Source organism: Papilio xuthus, unplaced genomic scaffold, assembly GCF_000836235.2.
Source record: "Papilio xuthus unplaced genomic scaffold, Pxut_1.1 DF827777.1, whole genome shotgun sequence".
In the NCBI taxonomy this organism is placed as follows: Eukaryota; Metazoa; Arthropoda; class Insecta; order Lepidoptera; family Papilionidae; genus Papilio; species Papilio xuthus.
In genome coordinates, this window is record NW_013530872.1 from 453,395 (window position 1) to 479,234 (window position 25,840).

Genomic DNA, 25,840 nt, shown 5'->3' on the forward strand with positions numbered 1-25,840 from the left:
ATGCGGCGCGCGCCAACCTGTCGGGCGAGCCGTGGTACGTGGGCTGGAGCACCTGCTACGACGAGGAGAGCCGCCGGCTAAGGCAGTACTACGACCGGCCCTACTTCCTGCCGCGAACTTCAGAGAGCGATACTATTGACTGGATATTCATGGGTGGACCCGGACAAGGAGCTCATATGCACGTAAGATTTTAAACAGATTCCAAAAAGTTTTGTGTTTAATTTAACTGCATAGTTTAATTCGGTGAAATCCCAGCTATCATACGAAATGCAGGGGATTCAAATTGAGAACCCATCATTGTATTTCTCTGCCGGGTCTCCTGTGAGCCGAACCGAGTCACCATCTCAAAGGCCTGCAACGCATCTGCTTTTCCTCTGGTATTGCTGAAGTCCATGGCCGTCAATAAACACCTCGGTGTTCCCGCTGCTCGTTTGCTCCCTTCTCTTATAAAAAAAAAAGAAATCAAAAAAGGTTTAAGATAAAAATGACCGATGTGATACATGTGACCTTGACTTACAAATTTATTGGTATAAATATCGTATAATACATAGCTTGTAATTTACATTAAAAAGTTGTGTGGCGGAAAATTTGTATCCAGGTGGACTCAGTGCGGCGCGTGTCGTGGCAGGCGCAGGTGCGCGGGCACAAGCGCTGGCAGCTCGCGCCGCCGCCGGAGTGCCTCTACACGTGCCGCGCGCTCGCACTCACCGTGCACCCCGGGGAGATATGTTTGTACTCTACCTATTGCAATAGTTCATTGTTGTGCACACAGCACGAACACTAATTTAAGACATAAAAATCTCATACTAATTTCGACATAATTGACGATGACGAGACGAAGGCGTTTGTCGCAAATATTCGCGCTATTTTATAGCTTCGTAAGAGGACTAAGAAAAGGAGAGGCACGTATCGTGAAAAGCGAAAGAAAAATAACTTGTGCTTAACCTTACACCTATTATATTAGTTCACGGTTATGTTTACCTATTACTTGTAACTTTCGTCATCTGTCAGTATTATATAATTTTTTGTTAACCCTGTATGTTTGTTACAACAGTGGTGGTGGACACAAACCGGTGGTACCACATGACACGCGTGCTGCCCGGAGACCTCAGCATCACCATCGGAGCTGAGTACGACTGAACACAAACTGAACAACTTATATACAATATCCACATACTTCATGTCATTTTTAATGAAACTTTTTGTTATTGTTAAAATTATTTTACCCGTTTTATTACCACATATACATTTATTTATCACATTTCTAATATAATACATTTCATATCCAAAAAAAATAAAAATATACAAAAAGTATTATATTAAAAAGAGAACACCACCGACTGCGGAATCCCATGACTCAAACAACCAGTGGTGAGGGCTGCAGAGACAGGAACCTTCTCACGATGCGCGAGGTTTCTAGGATAACTGCCTTTTGTATCGGGCCCTTAATCCAACTGTTTAGCGAGAGCTTCTTGAGATGTTGGTCGAAGCTCTTCGCTATCAGTCCATTTACCGATACGACTATCGGAATAATGGTAGTCGATTTCATACGCCACATGGCGGTAACCTCGTGAGCCAAATCTAGGTATTTTAACACTTTTTCCTTATTACTACTACTGTTATTTAGTTAATAATAGCACTAAATTTACGTTCCTTTGTGTTTGCAAACTGTAAAAATATATTTTCTATGTATTTATCAAAAACATGTTTGTTGAACTATACTAACATCAGTATTTTTTAATTATTAACAATAACTTGTATGAGATACAAACAAATGGTACAAAATAAAACAAGAATATGGATTAAACACATCATTTATTGAGTAAGCAGAAGTCTGCGCTACGCTCGTGTACACATTCATTATATAAAACATATTTCAAAAACTACTGGAATGACCGCCTCTATATTGTGCTGATTGCATTTTAAAAATTAAAAGAGAGCCTTGGATGTGAATTTATAAAAAGTTTTAAGTACATTTTGTCTTAAAAAAAAACAATACACAATATAAAACATCTCATCTACAAAGGTTAAAAAAATCGCTAATCAAAACTTGTCCATGAATAATTTTTTTAATAAAAAATTTCTAAAAACATAGACAATTGTTGCAGAGATAAAAAAAACATTGGCATTTATATAAATAAATATTAAAATCCTCAGAAACACGTTGCCTTATAATGGAAGCTATGCTATATTTATTGAACATTAGTATGATTGACATATATTTTTGTCTCTATCTTTACTAAGAGAATAACAAGGATGACACAATAACATTTGCCAAATCTACGATCTAATAATTCTGAGAAAAACTATGATAAAACCTTTTTTAAGCATTTTAATGAACATTTCTACTGAACATGAAGTAAATTTATTTTATTTGTAGTAAAGATGTAGGTACATTAGTAATTCCACTATAAGTTGTGAGAGCGCGGACAGTACTGGTCTACTCGTCAGCCTGACCCGAGGAGTCGAGCAACACCTCGAAGGAGAACGGCTGGAAGAGGTAACCCTCGCCCGCGTAGAACTTGCTCTGGAACTCGATCCTGTAACGCGATACTCACTCTTAGTTTCAGTTCCATTATGGTCTACATCAGAAGCGAATAGTAACATTTATAGAATATTTATAACAGTATTATTGTTACTAATTTTGAGTTATCAATAAAAGATTAATTAGAAATCTTTAAATATAATATTTTAGGTTATAAAATTACCCGCTCAATCTAATGTGACAAAATGTAATGAGAGAGAGTTATAACATATCATAGACATTGTGTTTTTTTTATCCGTAACAATTATAGTTATAAGAATGTTGGCAAATCTTAAATTTCAGTCAAGTAGTAGCCAGTGCGCAGAACACAATGTTAGGTGTGTTGCGACACAGCAGGATGAGAAAGAGGGTACTGCGCCCATGACCTTGAATTCCAAGATGTGTGATAAAATAATCATTTTTAATCAATATCATTACTGCCACTATAGAGCTATTCAAATATCTTAGTCGCTCGGAACATCGCACATGTCATTACGTAAAACACAATGTTTGGCGTAGTAGATGACCCCGAGCCGTCAAAGCGATTGAAACAAATAACATGTATGAGTTATGTATCGTTGTGTACCAGTGTAGACGCAGCGTGTGCAGGAAGGCGGAGAGGCCCTCCATCAGCACCATGATGGAGACGGAGATGCCGGCCCAGCAGGCGAACATCACGTACAGGAAGATGCCGCCCTCGAACCCGAACGACTTCAGACCTACAACACAAATGTATCAACATCAAAACTTACTGCTCACCTCTGTCGGTTACGATTTCATCGTTATGTGTTAACTCTACCTGACTTTTTGAATATAATGTTTTGTCAAAGAAGATGAAACAGTAGGTCTACCTTTACGCAGCAGCATGTTCCAAGCGACCTCAGCGAGCTGCGCGTGCGCCAGGGACAGCGCCCACAGACGCAGGTAGGAGGCTGTGTGAGACACGCTGCCCAGCACGTACTCGATTGTGTGGATAGCCTGCACACACACACACACGTACAAAAACATATCGTCAAAATTAATAAATCTATACTTTTTGTCAGTTTGAATATTTTGTATGGATTTGTATGGCTCACCTGGTGTATGAAGACCTCGGAGATCTCCTCATTGTCGTGAGGGTTTGCAGGCTGCACCGCGCCGCCCGCCGCACCGTTCTCTGCACCCTCAGTGTTCTGCAGCGGCTGACTTTGCTGTACACACATACATACATACTTGACATTCTATAACCTCCCCTTTCATCAATTATCTTTGACTTGTATACATCTACGGTTTTATATTTGATTACGTAATAAATAATGAAATACATACAGCGCGTTTCTTCTGCTCCTGCATGATGAAGTACGGCTTGCCGAACAACATCACCGGCACACACAGCAGCGCCACGATCACGAAGAACTATAACACAACACAAACAATCAACTGTCTACTGTTTACTTATATTTTTTAATTATTACTAAAAAAAAAAAATTTTTAAAAAGCAAATAAATTTGGTATTAAACCGCCTCATTGTCTGACAAGCGAAGAGACAACATAACTGGGAGAATAGTTATTTGCTATGTATGGAAAGGTTTTGTACAAGAGTAAATACGAGGTATTTTACCAAGTGTTGACTATTGTGACTATAAAAATATGTATATGTACCTTCTGCAGGCCGATCTGTCCGGCGAACATGACCTCGTCGCACTGCGGGCGCGCGTTCTCGTCGCGCTTGAACAGCATCATGTTGATGAACGTGATCAGCACTGACGGCGCGCAGTATCCTGACGTCTTGATCACACCTGACACACGATACCTTTACTATATCTACCTCTATTAATATAGTGGTCAAGTGGGCAGTTTAGTGGGCAAGTGCACAGATTAGTGGGCAAGTGGGCAGTAGTGTGTACATACTGGGGTCGCCGAAATGTCCAGGCGTGGGTCCGTACGTGGTCCACTTGATGAACATGAGCAGCACCATGTAGAAGAAGAGCACGGTGAGGAAGATGATCTGCGGGATGAACTCCACGTAGATGCTGATGCGACGCTTGAAGTAACTGCAAGGTAAAATATCGAATTAATAAAAGAAAAGCGAAAGTGGGATATATATTTGAACAGGAATACTAACATATGATTCCAGAGCGACATGCAGACACCGAACAGCATGTGGAAGACTCCGATAATAATGGATATCTTCATCTTGTACGCGTTCATGAAGATGATCTTGTTGGATTCAGCGAGCTAAAAAAATAAAAATCTTTTGATTATATCTTACTTCTTACTAATTATATAAATGGCAATGTTTGATGATTCTGTAGATAGAAGGTATCTCCAGAACGGCTGCAAGGATGTCATTGAAATTTGGCATAGATGTAGAACATAGTTTGGAAGAACACATAGGCTACTTATTAAGTTTATTTTTTAATTCCTCGCAGACAAAGTCGCAAGCGACAGCTAGGATTAAGTAAGCATGTAACTTAAAAAATCTATATTTAAGAGCTAGACTTGGTTAATCCGTAGTTAAACAACTAACCTGCCAAACTGGATCAATGCCAAATGGATACGGGGTCTGTATATAGTCTTCGGAGTCAGGGTTGAGCTGCAGCAGCTTGTTGGCGACCAGAGTATCGTTCTTGTAATTGTTGCGCCACGAGGAGCCGAAGATGTTCAAACTCTTGGAGAATATATCGTTGTAAATCAGACCGGTGTACATTGAGAACAGACCCATAAGTAGGATGATGTAGCGGCCACCGAAGAATATGTTCCAGATCTGAAATTATATACATCAATCAGACAGACAGACAAATATATTATAAAAATAGTTTTAACTTATCAACAACGCAAATATGTGTACAAAATATATATTTTTTTCTCGGTATTACATACAGACACACCAATTTTATTAATATATATAGATGAAGAGATAATGTTGTATTCAAATATGTTAAAGGCTCGAAACATTGTACGAGTTGGTCGCATTAAACGGCGTACTCAAAGTAATTTTATGATTTTTGGTGTCTCAAACTCCTTAAAAATACAATAATAAGGTTCGTTTGAGTATAACTTAAATAGTAATATTTTTCAAAGAATCAAAGGAAAGAGTAAAACCAACAAAGACAATTTTTCGACGTTTTAAGTGATTAAAATACACGGTGGCTTATTTGTCTATGAAGAACAAATAAAGTGTGTGTGTGTGTACCTCGCTGTCAATCTTCTTGGCCTGCAGCGGCTTCTCCTTGTAGCACATCCAGAATCCGAAGGCGGCCATGATGGCGCCGTGCCCGAGGTCACCGAACATCACCGCGAACAGGAACGGGAATGTTATTATTGTGTACGGAGCTGAAACATTATATTACTTCTTTTTCATTTCCTAATGAAAAAATATCATCATCATCGAAAACCTAGTTTACTCTATCGATTTTATCTGTTTAATAAAGAATTTATTCGATAGTAACAGCTAGGATACATTAGGGGAGGCTAGGTTTTGCCTAAGCTAGGCTAAGTTACGCAATGTATGAGCTAAGTTAGTAAGTCCTGACTAAGTTATGCAGATCTTGACTAATTAAAATAAAATCCTGACTAAGCTAAGCCACATTACATCCAGTGTAAGGTAGGCTGTGTCCGTGTCTCACCAGGGTTGACCTCTCGGTAGGAGGCGACGCCGTACGCGTAGATGAGGTTCTGGAAGGCGACGGTGATCTTGTTGGTGCGGTTGTAAGTTGGCGGGTTCTCCATAGTCTCCATGCGGTTCAGAATCGGCGGCACCGAGCTGCCGCTACGCTCCTGAATATTTAAATGTATTCCATTTGTATATTGAAATTAATAATGTTTTCTTAACGTAGGTTTCTGAGACTAAAATCTTAGGTAAAAACAAGGATATATTTCATCGGTTCATCGATGTAAGACGATTTAAGAAACGTGATAAATTTCATGCATCTTGTTGAAGTAATTATAAAGATTTCAGTGACAAGATGGATGCAGTGTCAGCTGATGAACTTCTTCCCAATAGGAAAGATGGTATGGAGAAGCTAAATGAAATTTGTATTTTTTTGAGTTATAACTTCTTTAGTGCGTATGTGAGACTAACCGTGCCCCTCCTGAGCGCGAGCTGTATGGTCTCGAGGTCGAGCGCGGGCACCCAGCACTCCGCGATGAGGCACTTCTGCGTCACGTCCAGGTTGAACAGGTTCAGCGTGTGGTAGATCGCCTTGATCTTGCGCACTTTCACAAACCAGTTCTTTATGTTCTTAGCCGCGGCTACCAGCACGCGGTGACGGTGGTCCTGAGTCTGACCTAACACCTGTCAAATTATATTTTTGTGTTTAATATTTTTCTTTTACACGATTTTTCCAAAAAAGTGATCTCATTTAGGCAAATTGTTCCTATGTCTTTGCTGTACAAACGACATACGTCAAGTGCAAGTATTTCCACGTTACGAGGAACGAGTGTGTGTGCCGGCGGTTACTAATTTTGAAGAATCAGGTAGCCGTTTGCTTGTTTGCCACTTGATCCTATATAAAAAACACAATATATCAGTGAACGTACAGTGTTAAGATCTTCAATCCGTGTCATGACGCCCATGGCCATCTCGCGGCGGTCTGCGGGCGCCTCGGGGCAGGGGTAGAGCGTGGCGCGGAAACCCTCGCATATCTTCTTGACGCGCGTCTTCAGCTGGTCTCCTTGGAAGAAGATGATGAACACCGACTTGTATACCTGGTCAGACTGCAGACAACATATTTCATCATTAATAAATTAAACATAGGTTTGTTAAAAAGCAAACGATATAATATTACAAAAGATTTTGTATATAACAGTTATTCTAGACTAGTTGTATGAGTACTTACAGACGAAGGGTCCTCTAGGGGGCTGTCAATCTCCGCCTGCCTTAAGAAGACGTTGCCGCGACACGCGCGCCACAGCATACGCTCGAAAGCGGGGATGCGCTCGCGCAGAATCACGCCCGCCACGAAACTACAACATACAGCACATTCACTCATATTCTTAACAGACACGTACATACGAAACTGATTTCACTTGATTATCAACCCATCCGAAAAGAGTTACATGTCATAAAGGTTTTAATGAGATATGTAACTTTTTTCATTCAATTGTAAGAAATTATAATTTTTATCAGACTTTATATCAGAATTAAAAACATTTATGTTCATGATTATACAACACAGCAGTACTTTGCTATACCGTGAAAATTGTCGCGTTAACGCTTGTTTTAAAATATTACAGTGGTCTCTATTTTTTAGAAGATAAAGAAAGGGATGAAAATATATTTCTATACAGGTTTAGACAACGGATACTTACGGTTACAAAGTACAGCTCCATACTTTAATGTACAATCATGATCATAAGTGTTCATTTGTAAATGAAATCAGTTTCGTAGCTACTAGTAAAATAAATAGAAAAATTATTATGTAAAGAAAATAAGTACACAATACATTTGATAAAGCAGAAAGCAAAAAAAAAAACTTTATCAAATGCCGTGTTCTTTTTATTAGAATGATGAGATAGAATAAGAATTCACCAAAGTGGTACTACTTAAAAAGCTTTTACGCTTTTTACAGCAGCAAAAAAAAGCAAACAATTTTTTAAATTTAACAAAAAATATTTTAACATTTAAAAATTAGAAGACATTGGTGGTTTATAAATAATTAAAAACAAACATGTATCAAGTTTTTAGACGTTGTTATAACTAAACATATTGATGCATCCGATGAAAACAGTTACATCTTATATAGGAATCTTATAACAGATGTAACTATATTCATCTGACAGATCAATTTCCAGTATTCAATATTAATATAACAAAATAAATATAGGAAACTCCAACAATAACGTTTGAAATTACAACTTGATAAGAACATTCAAGGGCGCCCTAAATCAATACACATATTATATGTAAAATATATTTTTTTTCCACCTGATATCTATATATGATAAGAGTAAACGTATGTAATGTGAATTCTATCAGTGATAAGAACCCAATCTCTAGAATGATAATATATTTTTAAGTAAATGATATAACATTAAAGGTGACGACACACTTGTTTAAATTGGAATTAATTTTGAGTTGTTTTTATAATTCAATTTTATTATATTACAAATTATGGGATGCACAACATATGCCCGATGAATATTTCTACCAGCCCTGGGCGAGATTTCTACGGTACACCCTGTATTTACTATTTTTTTTAAGGGGAATGAAATTAAACAGAGTTACGAGACCTGTAGCGACCCCTTCATTTCAGGTTTTTAACAATAGAATGGGATTGAAAATATTACAAGCGTTATCTTTGTGTGTGTGTACGCACACAGGTACAGTTATTGCAATTGTAATTTAGCAGTGCTGATTCATGATGAATTTCATAAATATAATCTGTATCGGCAATAGGTGACGGTATATTTTTTATTCAGGTAATTAAAATAATTACCATGTATTACGACTTTTAGTTTTTCAATAGAATAACTTTGTGTACCTTCAAATTCTCTTTCTATGCGGGCACAAGGGCGCAGCTTATCGATCGATAAGCAGTTAAAAATTAATCAATTGAATTGAAAATCTGTACGTCAGACAACCAATCTTGCTTCGACACAAAGTTCTTAGAAATGAATCGTAAGATCATTCACCTTGAAACCGACCGTTCTCAGCCCTCTCTAATTTACCTAGCGATGTTGCTCATCAACATTTTATTGTATTATTTCAATGTCAGCGATATGGACTTAAAACCAAATATAGCATAAGAAAAAATTGTAATTAAGATTTTATACGTTACTACGCATGAATCCATATAACATGTCGTAAATAATCGCCCCCCTCTATTACGTCATATCTCTGCGGTTAGCTAATGACCAACCACATCTCTCCGGTCATAAAACAATACACCAACTAATCGTACAGTTGAGGACTTTAATTTCCTACCCATTACGGCTCATTTAAGGCCGAAAACCTACCATAGCAACATACATGCGTGTAAACTTGTCGGTAGTTAGCTGTATAAGATCTTAAATGGGAAGCAAATTTAATACCTTGACTTCATCCGTGACATAATGTTGCTTATCTTTATAGCACGAGTTAGTGACGGTTAACCGTTAACAATCCGCATTTAAATCTAAATATCACTTAAACAAATTACGTTGTACTTAAAGAATACTGTTTGCCGCATTTACGGAACATCATTCATGAAGGCAACGTATTATTGACATCGTCTTGATACTTGATTATGTAATTATTTGCTTTTTATTTTTCAAGGTGTTTTACCTTATAAAGTACAGGCATCTTTTTTGGGGTGATAAACGTTAAATAAGCGTCATATTTAAAAGTACATTTGAACATATTTAAAGAAACAATACTAAGAAATTCAGCATTATATTTCTTGTTGTATAAATTTTATCAAATTCAAATTTCTACTTTAAAGATCGTTGAGTAACATTTTTTTTTTATTGGGAAAATTGGTGTCGTGTTATCGTGGGCACTCCTAGACGTTTTTACGATTACTTTACTGCTCTACGACCCAAATAGATTACACAGTAACAATTTGAAGTATCCAAAATGTAGACCAAAAATTAAGTGTCTAAACGACGATACTTGTAAGAAAAATGTGAAAAAACTGAAAATTTAGCTTTACCTATTGAAGTATTAAGTAATATTAGTAATATTTATAACAAAAACAAATTTTATACCAATAAGAAGCTTGTTAGAACAAGATTAGGGTTTAAATTATGAATCATAGCTATATGTGGGTGCCGATCTTAAACCTATATGACGTCACGTACGATTGACAGGAACCACATTAAACGTACTCGGTACGGGTAACGTATTATGTACCATGTACCAAAGTTCTACTTCATTAGTCGAGTACTTATTCTCTAAGTCTGCTTCGGATCTTTTTTCCAGCTTGATGACGATTATCTTACGATTAGTCAAATATGAGATAATATAAATAGAAGTCTATTTGCCAAATGAAATTACACGCATTGCGGCTTAGATAATTTAGTGTCACGGAAGTCAACATTTATCTAAACTAGGGGATGTTTATTTAAAAAAAAAGACCCGAACATATATCGCAGACGTTTTTAGTATCAGGGCGATAATATTTTAGATATAAAAGTCTTGATTTCACATCGATGACAATTAAATGTGAATTCGGCTACAAAAATAAATTATAATTGCTTACGGAACATAGAACACTCTGTATATACTATAAAATACCAAAGATTATATTACGATTGAGACGGTAAGCCATATGAAAATTGGATATAATAATCGGATGACTTTACCTATATGGTTATTATTTAACCCCATTATGTTATGGAGATGTCACTTGGGGCTTTATTAAAATTTACATTATGTACATTGGTTGCGTTATTTATCAATGCATCCGCAGAGATTATAAATGCATATAACAATAATATTATCACGTGAATCAGGTGATTCATATTCAGGAAAACTCACGAATGCGTCACAAATAATAAACATAATAAAATATTCCATTAAAAAATTTGACTACACTCTTTCTAAAAGTCCGGTTTTACCTTATGGTATTACCTGAATGATGACCAAGAAAAGGTAAAAATTGAAAAACCACACTGACGTGAGTCTTCAATGGTTTAAAAATCTTAAGAATCTGGATAACTAATCGTAATTAACACAGTATCCACGGACTCTTATTGTCGATTGTGCCTTTATTTATTCAGGATTTTTAATTCTCTAATACTTCGCTGTCAGTGAACTATTTGACTGTAATTTTTTGAACATTAAAGTGACAAAAACCAAATGTGTTTTCTTACGTTAGATCTCATAACACGCTTATATGGCTGTACAATAAGACAATGCTTATTTATCGAGATATATGACCAAGGCAATACGTAACGCTGATCGTTAATAGCCGTGCATTGAATTACCGTCCAGACATCCGAATGACGTACTTTACGATTTAACTTCGATTTCCTCAAATAGACGATCGATCATTTCAATCGAATATAAACTTAATCATCATAAACATAAAATTCAAATTGCTATGAAGCATTATGAACATTTAAGTTAGATAAACAAATTTGATCTTTGTTTAGTAGTTCTTTAGTATCAATTTCGTTTGGGTTGACGTAACAAAAATGATATATTAGATATGGCTCACCTTGGCACGGCACCAAATCCCAGTGTCTGGGTACACGAAATATCCGATAATTTAACGTCTGGAACTTCATAGCGTACAAATACAATAAGTTTGGTCTTTTAAAAATACGAAAAAGGAGGAACACGAGTAATAATTAAGTCTATTCTATTTATTAATGAATTTTAAACGTTCCATGTCTAATAATACTGGAAATTACTTACCTGTGTTGATATTTTCTTCTTTAAATTTATTCACAAAGACCTTAAATTAACATATATTTTGTGTATATTTAATAACAACGTATTAAATTATTAAATACAAATGTTTTCTTATAATAAACCACCAATGTCTCCGTGTACGTACCCATGGTATGTAGCTTTCCAAAACTCTACATACAAGGTGCACTGTTTAAAAAAAATCTACCGTAATTAAAAAAAAAATACTTATAAAATTTCATTTTTTTAATGACGGTAGAACGCACTAGCATTTTTTTTAAACTAAACATAATTATTGTCTAGTCTGTCATAATGGACTAAACTATAAAAAAAAACTGCCAGTGTGAAGAGCCTTAGCGTTATCCATTCAGTGAGCTAAGGAAGCTGTCGATATTTATTAAAATTAAATCATTTACTTATTTATATAAAATATTTCCATTGCTCGTACAAAGCTTATATCACAAGTATCAAAATTATTTATTCCTTCTATATGGCCACCTGTTACAATTGACGTTTATTCATTTTTTTTTACATGGTTCTTGTGACGTATTGCATAAACGTACCGTTGGACCGAATGGCCTACATCCATTTTGTAGAATTAGATTTAATTCGTGTTCTGCACCTAAAGTGTACTGGCTAAAGATATTAGGGAATTTCCATATTGATAAATTATTTATATGAAAATAAACTTATGTAAGATGGTAATATATAAATGGAGTTGATTGTATATATTAAAACAATAAGTAATTGTTTAAGTAGAAACAAAACAGATTCATGTCCTTATTGAATACATGTCTGCCATTTTCCGGGTTTATATTATCTGCTATAAACTCTGAAAACACGACAAACAATTATGCAATTAATATAAGCTATAGAAATAACTTTAATATACACTTATTTGTTTATTATGACATGAAAATATTCCACTGAATCACGTTTAAATCTCACGATACGTGATTGACAAAATTCTCAAGATACTGGATAGATGTGCCCTTGAATATAATCCCTACTATAGATATCATACTACTATAAATATGACACTTTAATAACGAATACTTCTTAAATCTTACTAATATTATAAACGCGAATGTTTGTATGTATATAGATGGATGGATGGATGTTTAATTGAAGGAATCTCCGGAACAGCTCAACGGATCTTGATGAAATTAGGCAAAAATGTAGAACATAGTCTGGAAGAAGACATAGACTACTAATATTTAATTTTTTTATTTTCGCGCGACAGCAAATATAGAAATAAAAATCTATTGCAATTCTCATTTTTATAATGAGTAGAAAAAAGTTTTGATTTGTTTGCATGTTTGGAATTTTATTTTGTTGAATAATTACAAGCAATTTCAGATAATTCGTAGAATTTTGAATCAATGCTTGAATTGACGGAACGTTCTTGATACTTGAAGATTCTATTATTATTTTTAAATAAATTTATTATTACTAAATAATTTTAATAATCACATTACTTTATTAATTTATGCACTTATATGATTGCATACGTAATGATTACATTTAAACAACATATAGACTGAACTATAAATACGTCTTAGGCTAAAGCTGTAAAAGGTTACAAGAGGTTATAGCTCATAAACATTGCAGAACTTTGTATACAGTAATTTTCGTTACGATAATTTATCAGTCACGATCTGCAAGGTGGGTGACCGCTAGTAACGGTGATCACGTCACTGACATGATCGATAAAAAATATTTGCATTTTATTATTATGACGACCTATCGAAGAAAACAGTAACATATAAGAGATGTAACTATTTTCAACTGAGTCGTGCAACCTTTGCCAATACCATCATATTTATGTTGTATCTTCCTATAAGTGGCTTTCCATATACTGGCGTTTATTCTTATTTGTCCCATTCGAGTTTTGTTACATCAAATTATTTTTTTTTCTTGTCAATACACAGTTCATCTCTAAACCATGTCTAATCCAAATCATTTCTTCTATGCAACTTCAAAAATTTACATTCTAAATGTCTGAAATTCTATTTCAAGCAATGTTTGATAAACATAAAATTTTTCTATAAATCAAGTCTATCAAAATAAATCCTGTATTACTTTTATCTAAATTTCGAAGTCTATTGCTCTCAGACAGACGCGCGTCATGATGCGTCACCGCTATCTATTGTCATTGTTTTTGTTTGAATTTTATCTCATTTTCAATACAAATCGATCATAATATCATATATAAACCGGTATTTTATATCACCCGAGACAATACATGCTTTTACAAAGATAAAGCGGACAATGGCTGTTAATTTCCAGCCAACTGGTAAAATGAGGCCTTGTTTTAGGAATTACAAGTGTCGTATTCATTGTTGCTTATACCATTATTCGTAATTAGCACCAATTCTACTTATTCGGACTATATCTACTTACCATTTGGTAACCGTTATAAATAGAACATATTAATAAAATAAAAAAACTTCGTATTTAATTTTAAAAGTATCAATCTATTTGAATCCGAGTTGCATGATTTAAGCCGTTATTAGACTGTCTCTTGTTACTTTTAATCACTGTCATCGTTACATGGCGACACATTAATACCTCTCAGACTAGCATTGTCATGTTGAACCATTGATAAATGCCTCGTCTTTACAGCAATCTATGTCGCAGTCATTTTTGAAAAATAATCCTACGTGAAATTTGAACACGTTGATTTTATTCAACTCAAATTATGTTATTGAAGTCGAGTTACTTTAACTAAAACGTATATTATGTACATACTACAACAGGTGACCAAAATGAAGAAATGAAAGCTTTACTCATTGAAATGGAATTTTATCGAAAACTAAAAACATCGATTAAGCTAAATCATAACACAATAAGTATAAACTAAAATCATATCCGTCTTTAAACACATTACGTGATAACGTACAATTTATGTTTTGATTTCAAAATCTTCCAGTCCAAATCGTATGGTGTACTAGTATGGAATGTAGCCAAATACGAGCCAATGTATTTAACAAGTCCATACTTGATCCCCGAAGGTTTCTGCCAATGGCATTCACACTCAAATATACATTAAACAATTCAAAATAATTGAACAATTAGACACGCTTCAGTGCTCTTGAATGAATAACGTGAGACAAAATATAAAAAAATAAGTTATAATAAATAATTAATAAATAAAACACTCGTACCAAGACGCTGTTAGAATGATTTCAAAATAGAAAGTAGATGCGGATTCGTATTCACATCAGATGTCAATGGTAACCTTAAAGTAAAAACTCTTTTGGAATTGTTTAGCACAGATCGAATAAGAAATATTTAATCGAGCACAGAATTTGGTGTCATTGTTACAGGTTACGAAATACGTACAACAATGTGATTACGAAACGCGAAACACTCTCCGGCATTTACAATTTTCGCACCTAATTCCATATCTATTCTTGAAGTCCAAGATACCATCGATAACACAGAGATTGACAATGTGAACAGAGGTGACAAAGTGAGAGGTTAGTAAGCATAATGTGGATTAAGAATTTCCAAGCAACAGAATTGAAGAAAAATCACATTTAAATGATTTGTATTCAATTCTGTCATGTCCAGCCGAACGGTTCGATATACAAGACACGATGACAACCCGCCGCCACAGCTATAACCCAACTACTCTATAATTAACTTTGTACACTACTAACCAAGGCAGGAATTCCAAGGATTCTTGCTTATCCCGAAAACTAGGGAATAATAGCACAGTGTTAGACAAAAATACAATTTATATCTCTTCACCAGATCATTGAAACAATCACAAAATATTCGTTATTAATTTATATAATTTGACATATTTTTCGGATTGTTCCAATGAAGTTTGATAACTTTACTATATAATTTAGGAACAAGCATGCATTTGTTATTGTTTCGTGTACTACATACATCTGTTTCATCATCGCCAACATTTACTTTTTATCCAACGTCATTTGTCCAAATATTCGAATCTACGTCATGCCCGTGTCGTGTCGTCTTTTAATTGTGATAAATTAACATTTACAAGATCCATCTTCAGGTGTGAGACAGTTTGCTCTGCGTTCGTGACACCACACTAAGCCGTTACTTCGACTTCCGATTAGTAAACAACTTTATGTAAACATTAATGTGTAATCGACCTTTACCAAATAATAAAGCTGTCTGCTTTGTGAGCACATCGTGATTGATTACACCATCCGAGGCACGATCGTGCGCTCCCGCCGACTGATGCTTGTAAAGAATCACTCCGTACAATGACAACACAAATCGGAACATTCACATACTGATTATTTGAATTTATTACTACAGCTAAAATGCAGTAAAGAATTTGATGATGGTAACATTTAGTTAAGTATATAATGTGAATTATCCTGCAGATCAGCTGTAGGTAATGGTGGGTCAGTGGTCACTAGTGCCGTATGTACACAAGTATACATACCCTAGTTGGACGTGTCCCATATGTTTGTTGGGGTCGTCGGAAATCAGCGCACGCGTCATCGATTCAGTGGTATTGGCACCACCCTCGTGCTAGCGGACAAACAAACATGTACAGACAGACAAACATCACCCTGGGACGGCACATCGCTAAAGCTGAGACCGCGTAATGACATGGAACACGTATCGTGGCTCATCACTCTTTATGCTTGTTGTAGGAAAAAAGTAGCGCCAGCGCGTGACTGTATCGGTGCTTACGATGTAACTACTCAACAAATTCCAAAGCGTTTCTTGCATTGTTAGTGTTATACTACTCGCATAAGTGTTTCCTTTAGAGTACAGTGTTTCGTTCTTGTCTATCGCTAGAAAACTAAGTCTTCGTTCGACAAAAAATATCTCTTCGTGAGGCTAGACTACATAAATGGGTAGAGAACTCAGAGATGCATGCAGATATGACAGGAAAACGGAAAGCATGACGATATGAAATCATAAAAAAAAATTATAATGCGACAACTTTGCTCTCGGACGTGGACACGCGGTCGGGTGGACTTCAAAAATAAATTATGTTCGTGGAAAACGTTGGTTAGTCGTCAAACTCACTCAGGCAGCAGTCGGTTAGCATCCGCAGGAGCTCGGAATTAGACCTCGATATTTCGTATTAGAATTGTCAATCTAAGGACGCGTATCACATCGCTACGGTAGGCTATCATTCAATCACACAAGGAGTTAAAGAGATGTGTTATTCTGATGATGTACTATAGACCGGCTGACTCCAATGCTTGCCTGAGTGGTGAGAGGTAGACTCCCGCGTCAGCGTCACAGTACAAGCGCTGAAAAAATAATACTGCTCTACGACTTGCTTTGACTCATAAAACATCCCAAACCACGAGGCTCAGGATGGAGTAAGGAAGTCAAGGCACGTCAGAGAGCGATCAAAGTTAATCGGCATACCCCAGCTTGAGCGCTTGCCCGCCCGCCATGAGGCCCTCCTCCCCCAGGAGGGTGACCTGTTCCTCCTCGCGCGACGGGTCCGCCATCTTGTGCACACACACGCCAACATGGCGCCAAGGTCAGTGTCGCGTCCAATGTCAATGTCACATTATATTTTACGAAATAAACCCCAAAAAATTTTGTCCAACGATATTCACTAAAAATAATTGTGACATCGGCATTGAAACACTTTTTTAATAGAAAAAAAAAATAAACAAATCAAAATAAATATAATCTATGAAAATGTCATAAAATAAAGCAAAGTGAAGGACTTACAACAAGAAAAGACATTTTAAATTAACTTGAATGTTACACGAGACTGAAATTAACGTATTCAAATTAGAATTAGAAGTGGACGTTAATCAGTGTTTTTAATTAAGTAGGTTGTTTTTGTTTTAGTATAACAAGAAATGAAACAATACAAGGGTTTGTAAAATCCATTTTAAAAGCCGTGTGGCCACCGTGGAGCTAGTTTTTTTCTACAACAGCAATTTAAACCTGGCTCAATGTAATTGCCTTCGACACAATGTGTGTGGTATATTACTTTTTGTTGATCCTTGACATGATACTATCGAACTGTCAACATTACCACAATGACGTGTTGTAAAACAATATCCAATGTTGACCATTGTTAAGATACAAGAAAACAATGTTTAGTTTACGACGGACCATAATTCAATAGGGTTCGTAATTGACCAACTTGCTGCTCGGCATAACGAGGATATCTCCTACATGAATTATCTTATCACTCGATTATTTTACGACTTAGTTGTTACGCAAATTAAAAAAAAAATATATTATCGGACCGATCTGCTGGTAATTTTTTGTAATGAAATCATGTGACTTCTATGTAATGTTAGGAAAATATTAAATTAATTATTAAGAAATATTTTAAAACACTCTGATCCTTTAAATGAACATAGTTGAAAAATTTCTTTACCAACAATTAGAATTTACTTATAAAATTGAAGCAAGTATCGATCTAGATTTCAGCATTTCTTTCATCTATCTACATTATTTACGAAGTGATGATTCCGTCAGTTATTCTTACCTCATCGAAGAACACTTGAGTTTTCCTCAGAATATGTTTAAGTTCTGTCAGCTCGAGGTAGTTCCTCTTCAGGGCTTCGGCGTTTTGATTCACTTCACGGAGTTCGTTTTCTAGCTTTTCAAACGTGGCCTGTGGTACAAAAAAAATGTACGCATATACGTAACCCAAGGCAGTGGACAAAGAATACGAACCATTTAGCTCAATTCTGTCTTACTTTTCTTGTTTTTTTAGGGTTCCGTACTTCATAGGAAAAAAAGGAACCCTTATAGGATCACTTTGTTGTCCGTCCGTCTGTCAAAACCCTTTTTCTCAAAAACGCGTGAAGGCATCAAACTGGAATTTATATCAAATACTCAGGTGTGCGGTCGCTTGGTTTAACACTTATATCTCTATACCGTTAAGTTTACTAACCCTTTACGAACAATGAAACTGTATTGTAATATTTCCCAACTCTTATTTTGCGTAGCGCGTATTTTGGGTAATAATTAGTCTTTATAGTTAGGACAGGTTTATTTGGCGATCTCTTTTGTTGGATACTAAGAACCACTTTTGGTCTCTATGTCAGTGGAGTATAGTTGGTCTTACCTCAAGGTCGATCATCTCTCTGGGCTGGGGCGCCTCGGGGCACTCTCCCGGGATCTCCAGCATGGGTATCCCGTCACGCCGGATCTCCTTCTCCAGGTACCGGAGTTTGCGCTCCATTTCATCGCAGCGGCGGACTTCATTGACGAATTTACGGTGGAAAGCGTTCACGTCCGGATTCAGCTATAGACATATTTTTACTTGAGAATGGATTGGAACTAAAATTAATAAAATATTTAAATTTCGTAACATTTGAATTATAGAAACTCCTAGAGGTGTAAATGGTCAAAAGGATTTTTATTTGGGTTAGTTATTACATAATGTAATGTATGGTTTATGCATGCAAATTGGAATTTACTATGAGTAGTTATTGATATTAGCTCCAATGGATAGACGGCGTTAATAAGGACGCAAAAATAGAGGGCATAGCAAACTGGAAGTCCGTGGCCAGAGATAGACCGAGGTGGAAAAAGTTGCTGGACCAAACCAAGGCCTACAAAGGGCTGTAGAGCTAGAAGAAGAAGAAGAAGTTTTTGATATTATTATTTGCAGTTATATTTAGATAGTATAATAATGATGTTATAAAATAAATCTTATTAATTAAAAGAACATTAACACATTTCTGGTGTTAATTTTTATCTTTACTTCATAAATTATCTAATTTTTTTTGATAACAAATTTTATCATAAGCAATTTATCAATTAATTGATGAGAATCACATGACTGGTTAAAGTAACAAAGAGAAATATTACTTTATTGCATAACACATGAAATTCTACATTATCCTAGACCTCCACTGTATTGATATTGACATCTCTTTCATTCTCCTTGATAAAAGAGAGACAAAAAATGAACCAGAATAAGCATGAGTCCCTCTCCTTTAAGGGTTTCTCTCTTACCAGAGTTACCTGATAATGGAGGTCATATATGATGTCTGTACAATGACTCTCGCTTACAGAGGCCTTATCCAGCTTTCATTGTACAATATGTATATCAAATATCATTGCAGTGTAAACCCACAGTTATATTTTAAAGCTACACTATGTATGTGATATTTCCTGTTACTAGGAAACTTTACAAGTAAATATGTAATTACATTATTATATCATCATTACTTTAACTGTTATGAACTGTATTCAAGTGAAAGAAATCTTTGTATTTCTAGGAATACGGTTTTTCCCAGTGAGTAGGACAATCAGACATTTTCCTTTATAAAATACTATTATGCATAAATTTATAATAAACACTGTTATGTTATATTAAATAATATTAAATTTAATTTCTATTAAAGACATTGAATCATTATAACTATTATTTATTTTCCTGATACATAAACCTATTTACTAAAAATTATGTAATTCTTATTCAGGAAGTAAGAATTCAATTAAGTAAAATGTATAAATAATCAATATTAAATTATCTAACAATACAAGTATTAATTCAGAAATATCTTTCAATACATATGTGCCTAAAAATAGGCAGAAAAGTCTGCAACATTCTAAATAAGGCCCAGAATGGAAAGTGAGAGATAACCTATAATACTGTGCTTTTTCCCAGGATGGCATAATAAATTAGTGCGAATATACGCGTGAAAATGACGAATTTTCATTCTTTTTTTTAATTGACGATAAGAAAAACTAATAAATATTAGAAAAAAACTCAATTTTAATTAAAAGTAAATTTTAATTTAATAAGTAAGATAATCTAACTTTGAGTAACATTCTTTAGATATATAGTTCAGGGAATAAATTAATAATCTATAGACTTATTCTATCAGACTCGAAACTGGGACAACCTTAGGATATCAATTTGAAAGGGGGTCACAGATTTTCCATCAAATTGTCTGCACTGTATGTTAAATGAGCCAATATAATCTAATGTGCGCAAACAAAACTAGGGGCGTTTATACTGATAAATACTCACGTCGCGAAACTGAACGAGTCCCAGTTCACCAAGTTCGGACACGCAAGCATAAGCTGCTTCACTTTGCAGAAAAAGTTGACACAAAGTCATTTCCTCACTTCTAAACAGCGAACCCATTTTTGCGATTATTTTTTTTCACACTACACTATTAAAAACATACAATATATAGGCTCCGTCGCAACAGTCTGCGAACAGACTTTAGCGGCGACGAAACCGAATTAAATGGCAACAGCAAAAATCGATAGCTTATGATTTTCTAGTTTCAGCGGATTCGTCATTCAATGCGCAACGCAAAGCCGCAGAGATAACGATTAAAAAAGTGTTACCATATAAAAGACAGAAATTACTACAAAGCAATAATTTAACAGCGTACTAAGCTTTGTAAATATTCTGGAATTATAGCTGTAAGCTAAATTAGGATAAAAACATGATTTTTTTGCCATATAATAACCTAAAAATAAGAGTAGAATTACTGTATTAATAAAAGTGTCCATCGAGGAGTGCTTTTCTGGGTTGGCCAGGGTTGGCTCTCATTCAACATCAATCTTTTTAATCTATTGTAGAAATTGGTAGAAAAAGATTATTTATCTATGTTTCATCTAATTGAAAGAATAAATTGCAAAATTTTAGAAAACACTCCATGAACTAAGTTGCATATAGCTCTTTCTGTCTCTCAAACGGGTTGAGTATAAATTCATCTCATTCATTTGCGTGGTAAAATAAAAATAATGGTATTTTTATTTTATTCGCGTAATAATGTCAAGGAATGACAGATTAAGGTTATATCCCGGATGAATTTAAAAATAATTCAATTAAAATTAGACCATGAATACTCGTTAAAGAAGTAAAAAAAATAATTGAAATGGTACGTCTGAGTAGGCCATATAATAGTTTGTATTTATCACTATATGTCCTTTCAATTTTTAAAGATATTTCAACATTTTACTATTTTTCAGGCTTTACTCGGCGCACAATTAGTTATAACCCTTATTATGGTATCAGTAATACAGAAATTCAGCAAGTATTCGTTTGCTCGATGGTTATTATGCTCCCAAGGGTTGTATCGGTACTTATATCCAGATAACAATGAATTAAAAACACTAGCTGGTGTTCCAAAGGATAAGCCAAAGGGCAAAAAAAGTGGAAAATCGGAGAATGGAAAGCCTGAAACTTTTCATGTGCCTCGTAGCTTGGAGCTGCAGCTCGAGACTGCACCCGTTACTGCTCTAGATGTTGTTCATTTGAGGTTTTATGCTGAATATTTGTGGATTGTTGATTTTTCTTTATACACAAGCATTGTCTATGTCTTGTCGGAGGTGAGTGTTCAGTATAATATGGTAGTACTCTTGCTAAGTTGAGCCAAAGGAATAGTTAAACAATTATATTATTTATATTAACATATTTATATTTATGAGATGTAGAAAGAAGGTTTAACTCTCAAAATTAATATTATGTTCTCTACCAATAGAGTTTAGGCTAATTCAACACATTTTAACAGAACAGTGAATATAGGTATATCTATATTCCAAATGTTTATTTTAACTACTTATAAAAATAATGCTGTATTGCAGATTTACACAGGGATATTCCCACTGAAGGATGAGTTCAATCTGAGCATGGTTTGGTGCTTACTTGTGGTGCTTTTTACATTGTATCCTTTTGTTATTTGATTTAAAATAAAACACTGTTCATTAATACATACACTAGCTGTGGCTCACAACTCCATCAGGGCAAATTTTTAAAAAAAAACTTAGTTAGTAGCCTATGTGTTCTTCCAGGCTATGTTCTACATCTATGCCATATTTCAATGAGATCCCTAAGGCCATTCTGAAGATCTCTTCAAACAAACATCCATCGATCCATCTAAACATTCAGATGAATAATAGCTAGGTTAATTTTACAAAGGCTAATAATAAAACAAGCTGTTGGATAAGCCAACTGTGTTCTTTCTAACCAATTTCCTAATGTGAGATATTAGTACAGAAACAAGTAAGTCTGGTTTTTTTTTCATAGGTAATAAGAGGGATCATAGTATATTTGTATATGTGTTTTATCAGCAAAAATTCATAATAAAAAGGCAAATTTATTCCTTAATATGTAAACAGTAAAATCTTACTGTCACTAACAAAGCAGTACTTTACAAGTGAGGAGTCTATAGGAGAGAGGTCTACATGCATTGTGGCATTCTGCGTCTTCCTGCTGATAGCAATGATGGTGTTAATTGTTGATGAATCTAATCTAGAAGTAGGTGTAGATCCAGCGTATGACAGTTTCTATGAAAATGCATCTAAGTTCCTGGAGAATCAAGGATTATCATCTGTGTAAGTTAAACATAAAAATAAACTTTGTCAATGTTTAAAGACTTAAAGCCATTTTTATTTTGAATGAGAATTAAAGAACTTTCTAAACTTATATAAAAACGGCTAAACACTCACGTATATTCGTCCGGTGGCGGCACCGACTGGTTTCTAGCCCATCGGGGGCCCTTCATCAGGGTGAGTGGGACTGGTATTATTTCGCGGATGTGGCCCGTCGCTCTGATGAAGGGCCCCCGATGGGCTCGAAACTAGTTGGTGCCACCGGACGAATATACGTGAGGGTTTAGCCGTTTTGATATAAGTTTATTATAATGTCTCACGAAAGTTTGAATAATTTAAAAGAATTTTTTATCTATACTAAGAGCATAATAATTGTTAAAATAAAAAACTTACTACACTATTATTTCTTACAACTACAGCTTTTTTTGGGATGCTTCTTCATTTAAATGTGTTTCCAGAGGGCCGGCTTCAAAACTGATATTGAAGTTGTCTCTGGCAGTGTGGGCGGCTATCATTGGTACACTGTTTACTTTCCCCGGACTGAGGGTTGCCAGGATGCATTGGGATTCATTGAGGTAATTCATGGTATACATGTTTAGTAGTAAAATCTACTTTTAATCTTTAGTAGTTTCTTTACTATTGTTATTTAAAAGATTTGGGTCACATAATGTTATTTACTTTACTACAATGCCTTTTTTCTATATAAAGAAGTATTTTAATAAAATAAAGCAAATGCAATAATTTTTTGATATATGTATTTGTCTCTAATTACAGATATTATGATGATAATAAATTGAAAGTTTTACTTCTGAATATAAACTTTGCGATGCCCTTTGTGCTGGTCCTGCTGTGGGTCCGTCCTATCACCAGACATTATTTGACTGTTAGGGTGTTCAGTGGAATGACTTCACCTCTGTGAGTATTATTTTAGAAGCTTTAAGTGTTAGATAAATTATCTTCTAATATATAACATTTTAGGAAATTAATTTGTTTACAGTTAAATAAATAAATGTAAAAATAACAGTTCCTAAGTATTGCCTAAAATATTAAAAAAAATGTCAGTAATTTGAGATTCCTCATATGTTGCCTTATCAACAAAAACTATGTGACCATTCCAGTATGACATCACAAGCATTTGACACACTCCGTCTGTTGCTGGTTGTGGTGACAGTGGTGATCAAGTTAGTGCTGATGCCGCGACAGCTGCAGGCATACCTCGACATGGCGCAGAGGAAACTCGACTCGCAGAAGAAGGAGGCTGGCAGGATTACAAACATTGATTTACAGAAAAAGGTTCATAATTTTTTTCACTCACCTTAAAATGTTTTACAAATCTCGGTACTGGTAGTGCCATCTATCTTTGATTAACAGACAACTTAGTTGAATGTAGCTGCTTTATATTCGCAAACCATAGATGTCGCTATTTTATATTAGTTAAATAATGCGATGTTTTTTACAAAACTAAGTAGAAATTAACTCAATTTTATATATTTATATGCTTTTACTATTTCTACTACCACACCTGTAGTAAAAATTCTAACCATTTTTCTTTTTTTATCGAAAATACAAAAATAACAGAACATAAATACGTAAATATTATTTAATATTGCAGATAGCCTCAGTATTTTACTACCTGTGTGTGGTTGCGCTGCAGTACTTGTGCCCTATCATACTGTGCCTGTTCCTGACGCTGATGTACAAGACGCTGGGCGGCTACAGCTGGACTGGCCTGCTCTACGACAGTGAGCCAGCGGTCAGGACATTAGGACAGGAGAGTAGGACGATGCCTAGTACACTGGACGTGGAGGGCATCGAACAGTATCAGATGGCGTGGGAGAATCTAAAGATGGTGGGCGTTTTGAAAATTATAATACATACTAGTTGTGGCACGCGACTCTGTACGTGCCGGTTTATTCATACATTTTTCTATCCAAATTTCAGCGAGGTCCGTTAAGTCGGTCTGGAAATAGCTTCTAATAAACATTCTTATTTATAACATAAGTAAGATTAATAGATTTGTATGTTTGATAGATATTCACTGTGGAGGTGCACCGCGGGCTGCTGGGGTTCGCAAGTTGGTGGTGCTGCTTCGCCTGGTTCCTCACCACCTCGCTGGGCACCATGTACCAGTCATACTTCAGGATCTCATGAACACCACTCTGTCTACTCTCACTAACACCTTCAATGCCACGATTTCTATGTTTTAAAGGAATTATGAAATCAGTGGCACTGAAAATGTTATTTTTATAACGTGGTATAGAGGTTGTTATATATTGGCAGCTCTAAACACATGCTGTAGGAGCGCACTGTTACGAGCCGCCAAGATATTTGAATAGAAGTATACCGTGAAATTGTACGGTCGTGGACACTTGTTATGACCCATATTGTTGTATCTGGTTTTTATAAGAGAATGAAGAATAAAAAACATTGATTTTGTACAAGTGCTTCGACAAAGGAAACTCGGTTTGGCGTTTGAGTTGGCACGTCGAATAGTAAAGTACGCGTGTTCTCGACGTGCCAAATCAATTGCCAGGTACAATATTGTTTGTTTTTGTAAGCTAGGCTTTAGTTTGTGTTGTGAATTTTTGAATATTTATATTAATTAAGGGTAAAGAACAATTTAAAAAATCGCTAAATAAGATTAACATATTTTGTATTTAAGAAGTGTATGCATTTTGTTTTACAACTGATTTTATGAAATGTGTGATTCA

General features: G+C 35.2%; 3 protein-coding genes across 6 annotated transcripts; 2 read left to right on the forward strand and 1 right to left on the reverse strand.

Annotated features, from left to right (window-relative positions):
- Positions 1 to 2: 2 nt before the first annotated feature.
- On the forward strand, positions 3 to 1,226 carry LOC106115546 (uncharacterized; the record flags this gene model as incomplete). The annotated part of the gene is made up of 3 exons (XM_013308976.1): positions 3 to 182; positions 599 to 728; positions 1,055 to 1,226. Coding segments are annotated over 3 exons (396 nt in total), but the record flags the coding sequence as incomplete, so codon positions are not given.
- Positions 1,227 to 1,798: 572 nt separating this feature from the next.
- Positions 1,799 to 21,104, reverse strand: LOC106115774 (V-type ATPase subunit a family protein Vha100-1). Of its 4 annotated transcripts, XM_013309295.1 has the most exons (19): positions 20,812 to 21,104; positions 18,892 to 19,071; positions 18,307 to 18,435; positions 16,270 to 16,358; positions 15,506 to 15,544; positions 7,345 to 7,471; positions 7,046 to 7,222; positions 6,588 to 6,800; positions 6,133 to 6,283; positions 5,700 to 5,839; positions 5,034 to 5,270; positions 4,629 to 4,741; positions 4,415 to 4,557; positions 4,166 to 4,302; positions 3,833 to 3,919; positions 3,601 to 3,714; positions 3,376 to 3,502; positions 3,111 to 3,243; positions 1,799 to 2,540 (listed from the first exon to the last, which is right to left on the reverse strand). In XM_013309295.1, exons 1-19 carry the CDS (start codon positions 20,926 to 20,928, stop codon positions 2,441 to 2,443), a joined length of 2,553 nt encoding a protein of 850 aa, XP_013164749.1. In that variant the 5' UTR covers positions 20,929 to 21,104; the 3' UTR covers positions 1,799 to 2,440. The 4 variants fall into 4 exon arrangements, with proteins under 4 accessions (XP_013164749.1, XP_013164752.1, XP_013164751.1 ...); XM_013309298.1 differs by lacking the exons at positions 15,506 to 15,544; positions 16,270 to 16,358 and adding an exon at positions 17,049 to 17,095 and having other exon boundaries at positions 20,812 to 21,103; XM_013309297.1 differs by lacking the exons at positions 15,506 to 15,544; positions 16,270 to 16,358 and adding an exon at positions 17,217 to 17,302 and having other exon boundaries at positions 20,812 to 21,103.
- Positions 21,105 to 21,486: 382 nt separating this feature from the next.
- emei (transmembrane protein 161-like emei) lies at positions 21,487 to 25,783 on the forward strand. Its single transcript, XM_013309019.1, has 9 exons — positions 21,487 to 21,676; positions 21,768 to 22,127; positions 22,383 to 22,462; positions 22,917 to 23,132; positions 23,588 to 23,704; positions 23,904 to 24,044; positions 24,248 to 24,422; positions 24,742 to 24,978; positions 25,161 to 25,783. The coding sequence occupies exons 1-9, from the start codon at positions 21,674 to 21,676 to the stop codon at positions 25,278 to 25,280; spliced, it is 1,449 nt and encodes a 482-aa protein (XP_013164473.1). The 5' UTR covers positions 21,487 to 21,673; the 3' UTR covers positions 25,281 to 25,783.
- The last annotated feature ends 57 nt before the right edge of the window (positions 25,784 to 25,840 follow it).

Excerpts from the sequence above, each read along its gene's own strand:
- LOC106115774 (XM_013309295.1), bottom strand. The coding sequence starts at position 20,928 with ATGGGTTCGCTGTTTAGAAGTGAGGAAATGACTTTGTGTCAACTTTTT. Across the intron at positions 19,072-20,811 it reads GACTCGTTCAGTTTCGCGAC|CTGAATCCGGACGTGAACGC; the intron begins GTGAGTATTTAT and ends ATATGTCTATAG. Across the intron at positions 15,545-16,269 it reads ATGGGACACGTCCAACTAGG|TTTTCGGGATAAGCAAGAAT; the intron begins GTATGTATACTT and ends ATTATTCCCTAG.
- emei (XM_013309019.1), top strand. Across the intron at positions 22,463-22,916 it reads CTTGTGGTGCTTTTTACATT|TAAAATCTTACTGTCACTAA; the intron begins GTATCCTTTTGT and ends ATATGTAAACAG. Across the intron at positions 24,045-24,247 it reads AGTGGAATGACTTCACCTCT|TATGACATCACAAGCATTTG; the intron begins GTGAGTATTATT and ends TGACCATTCCAG.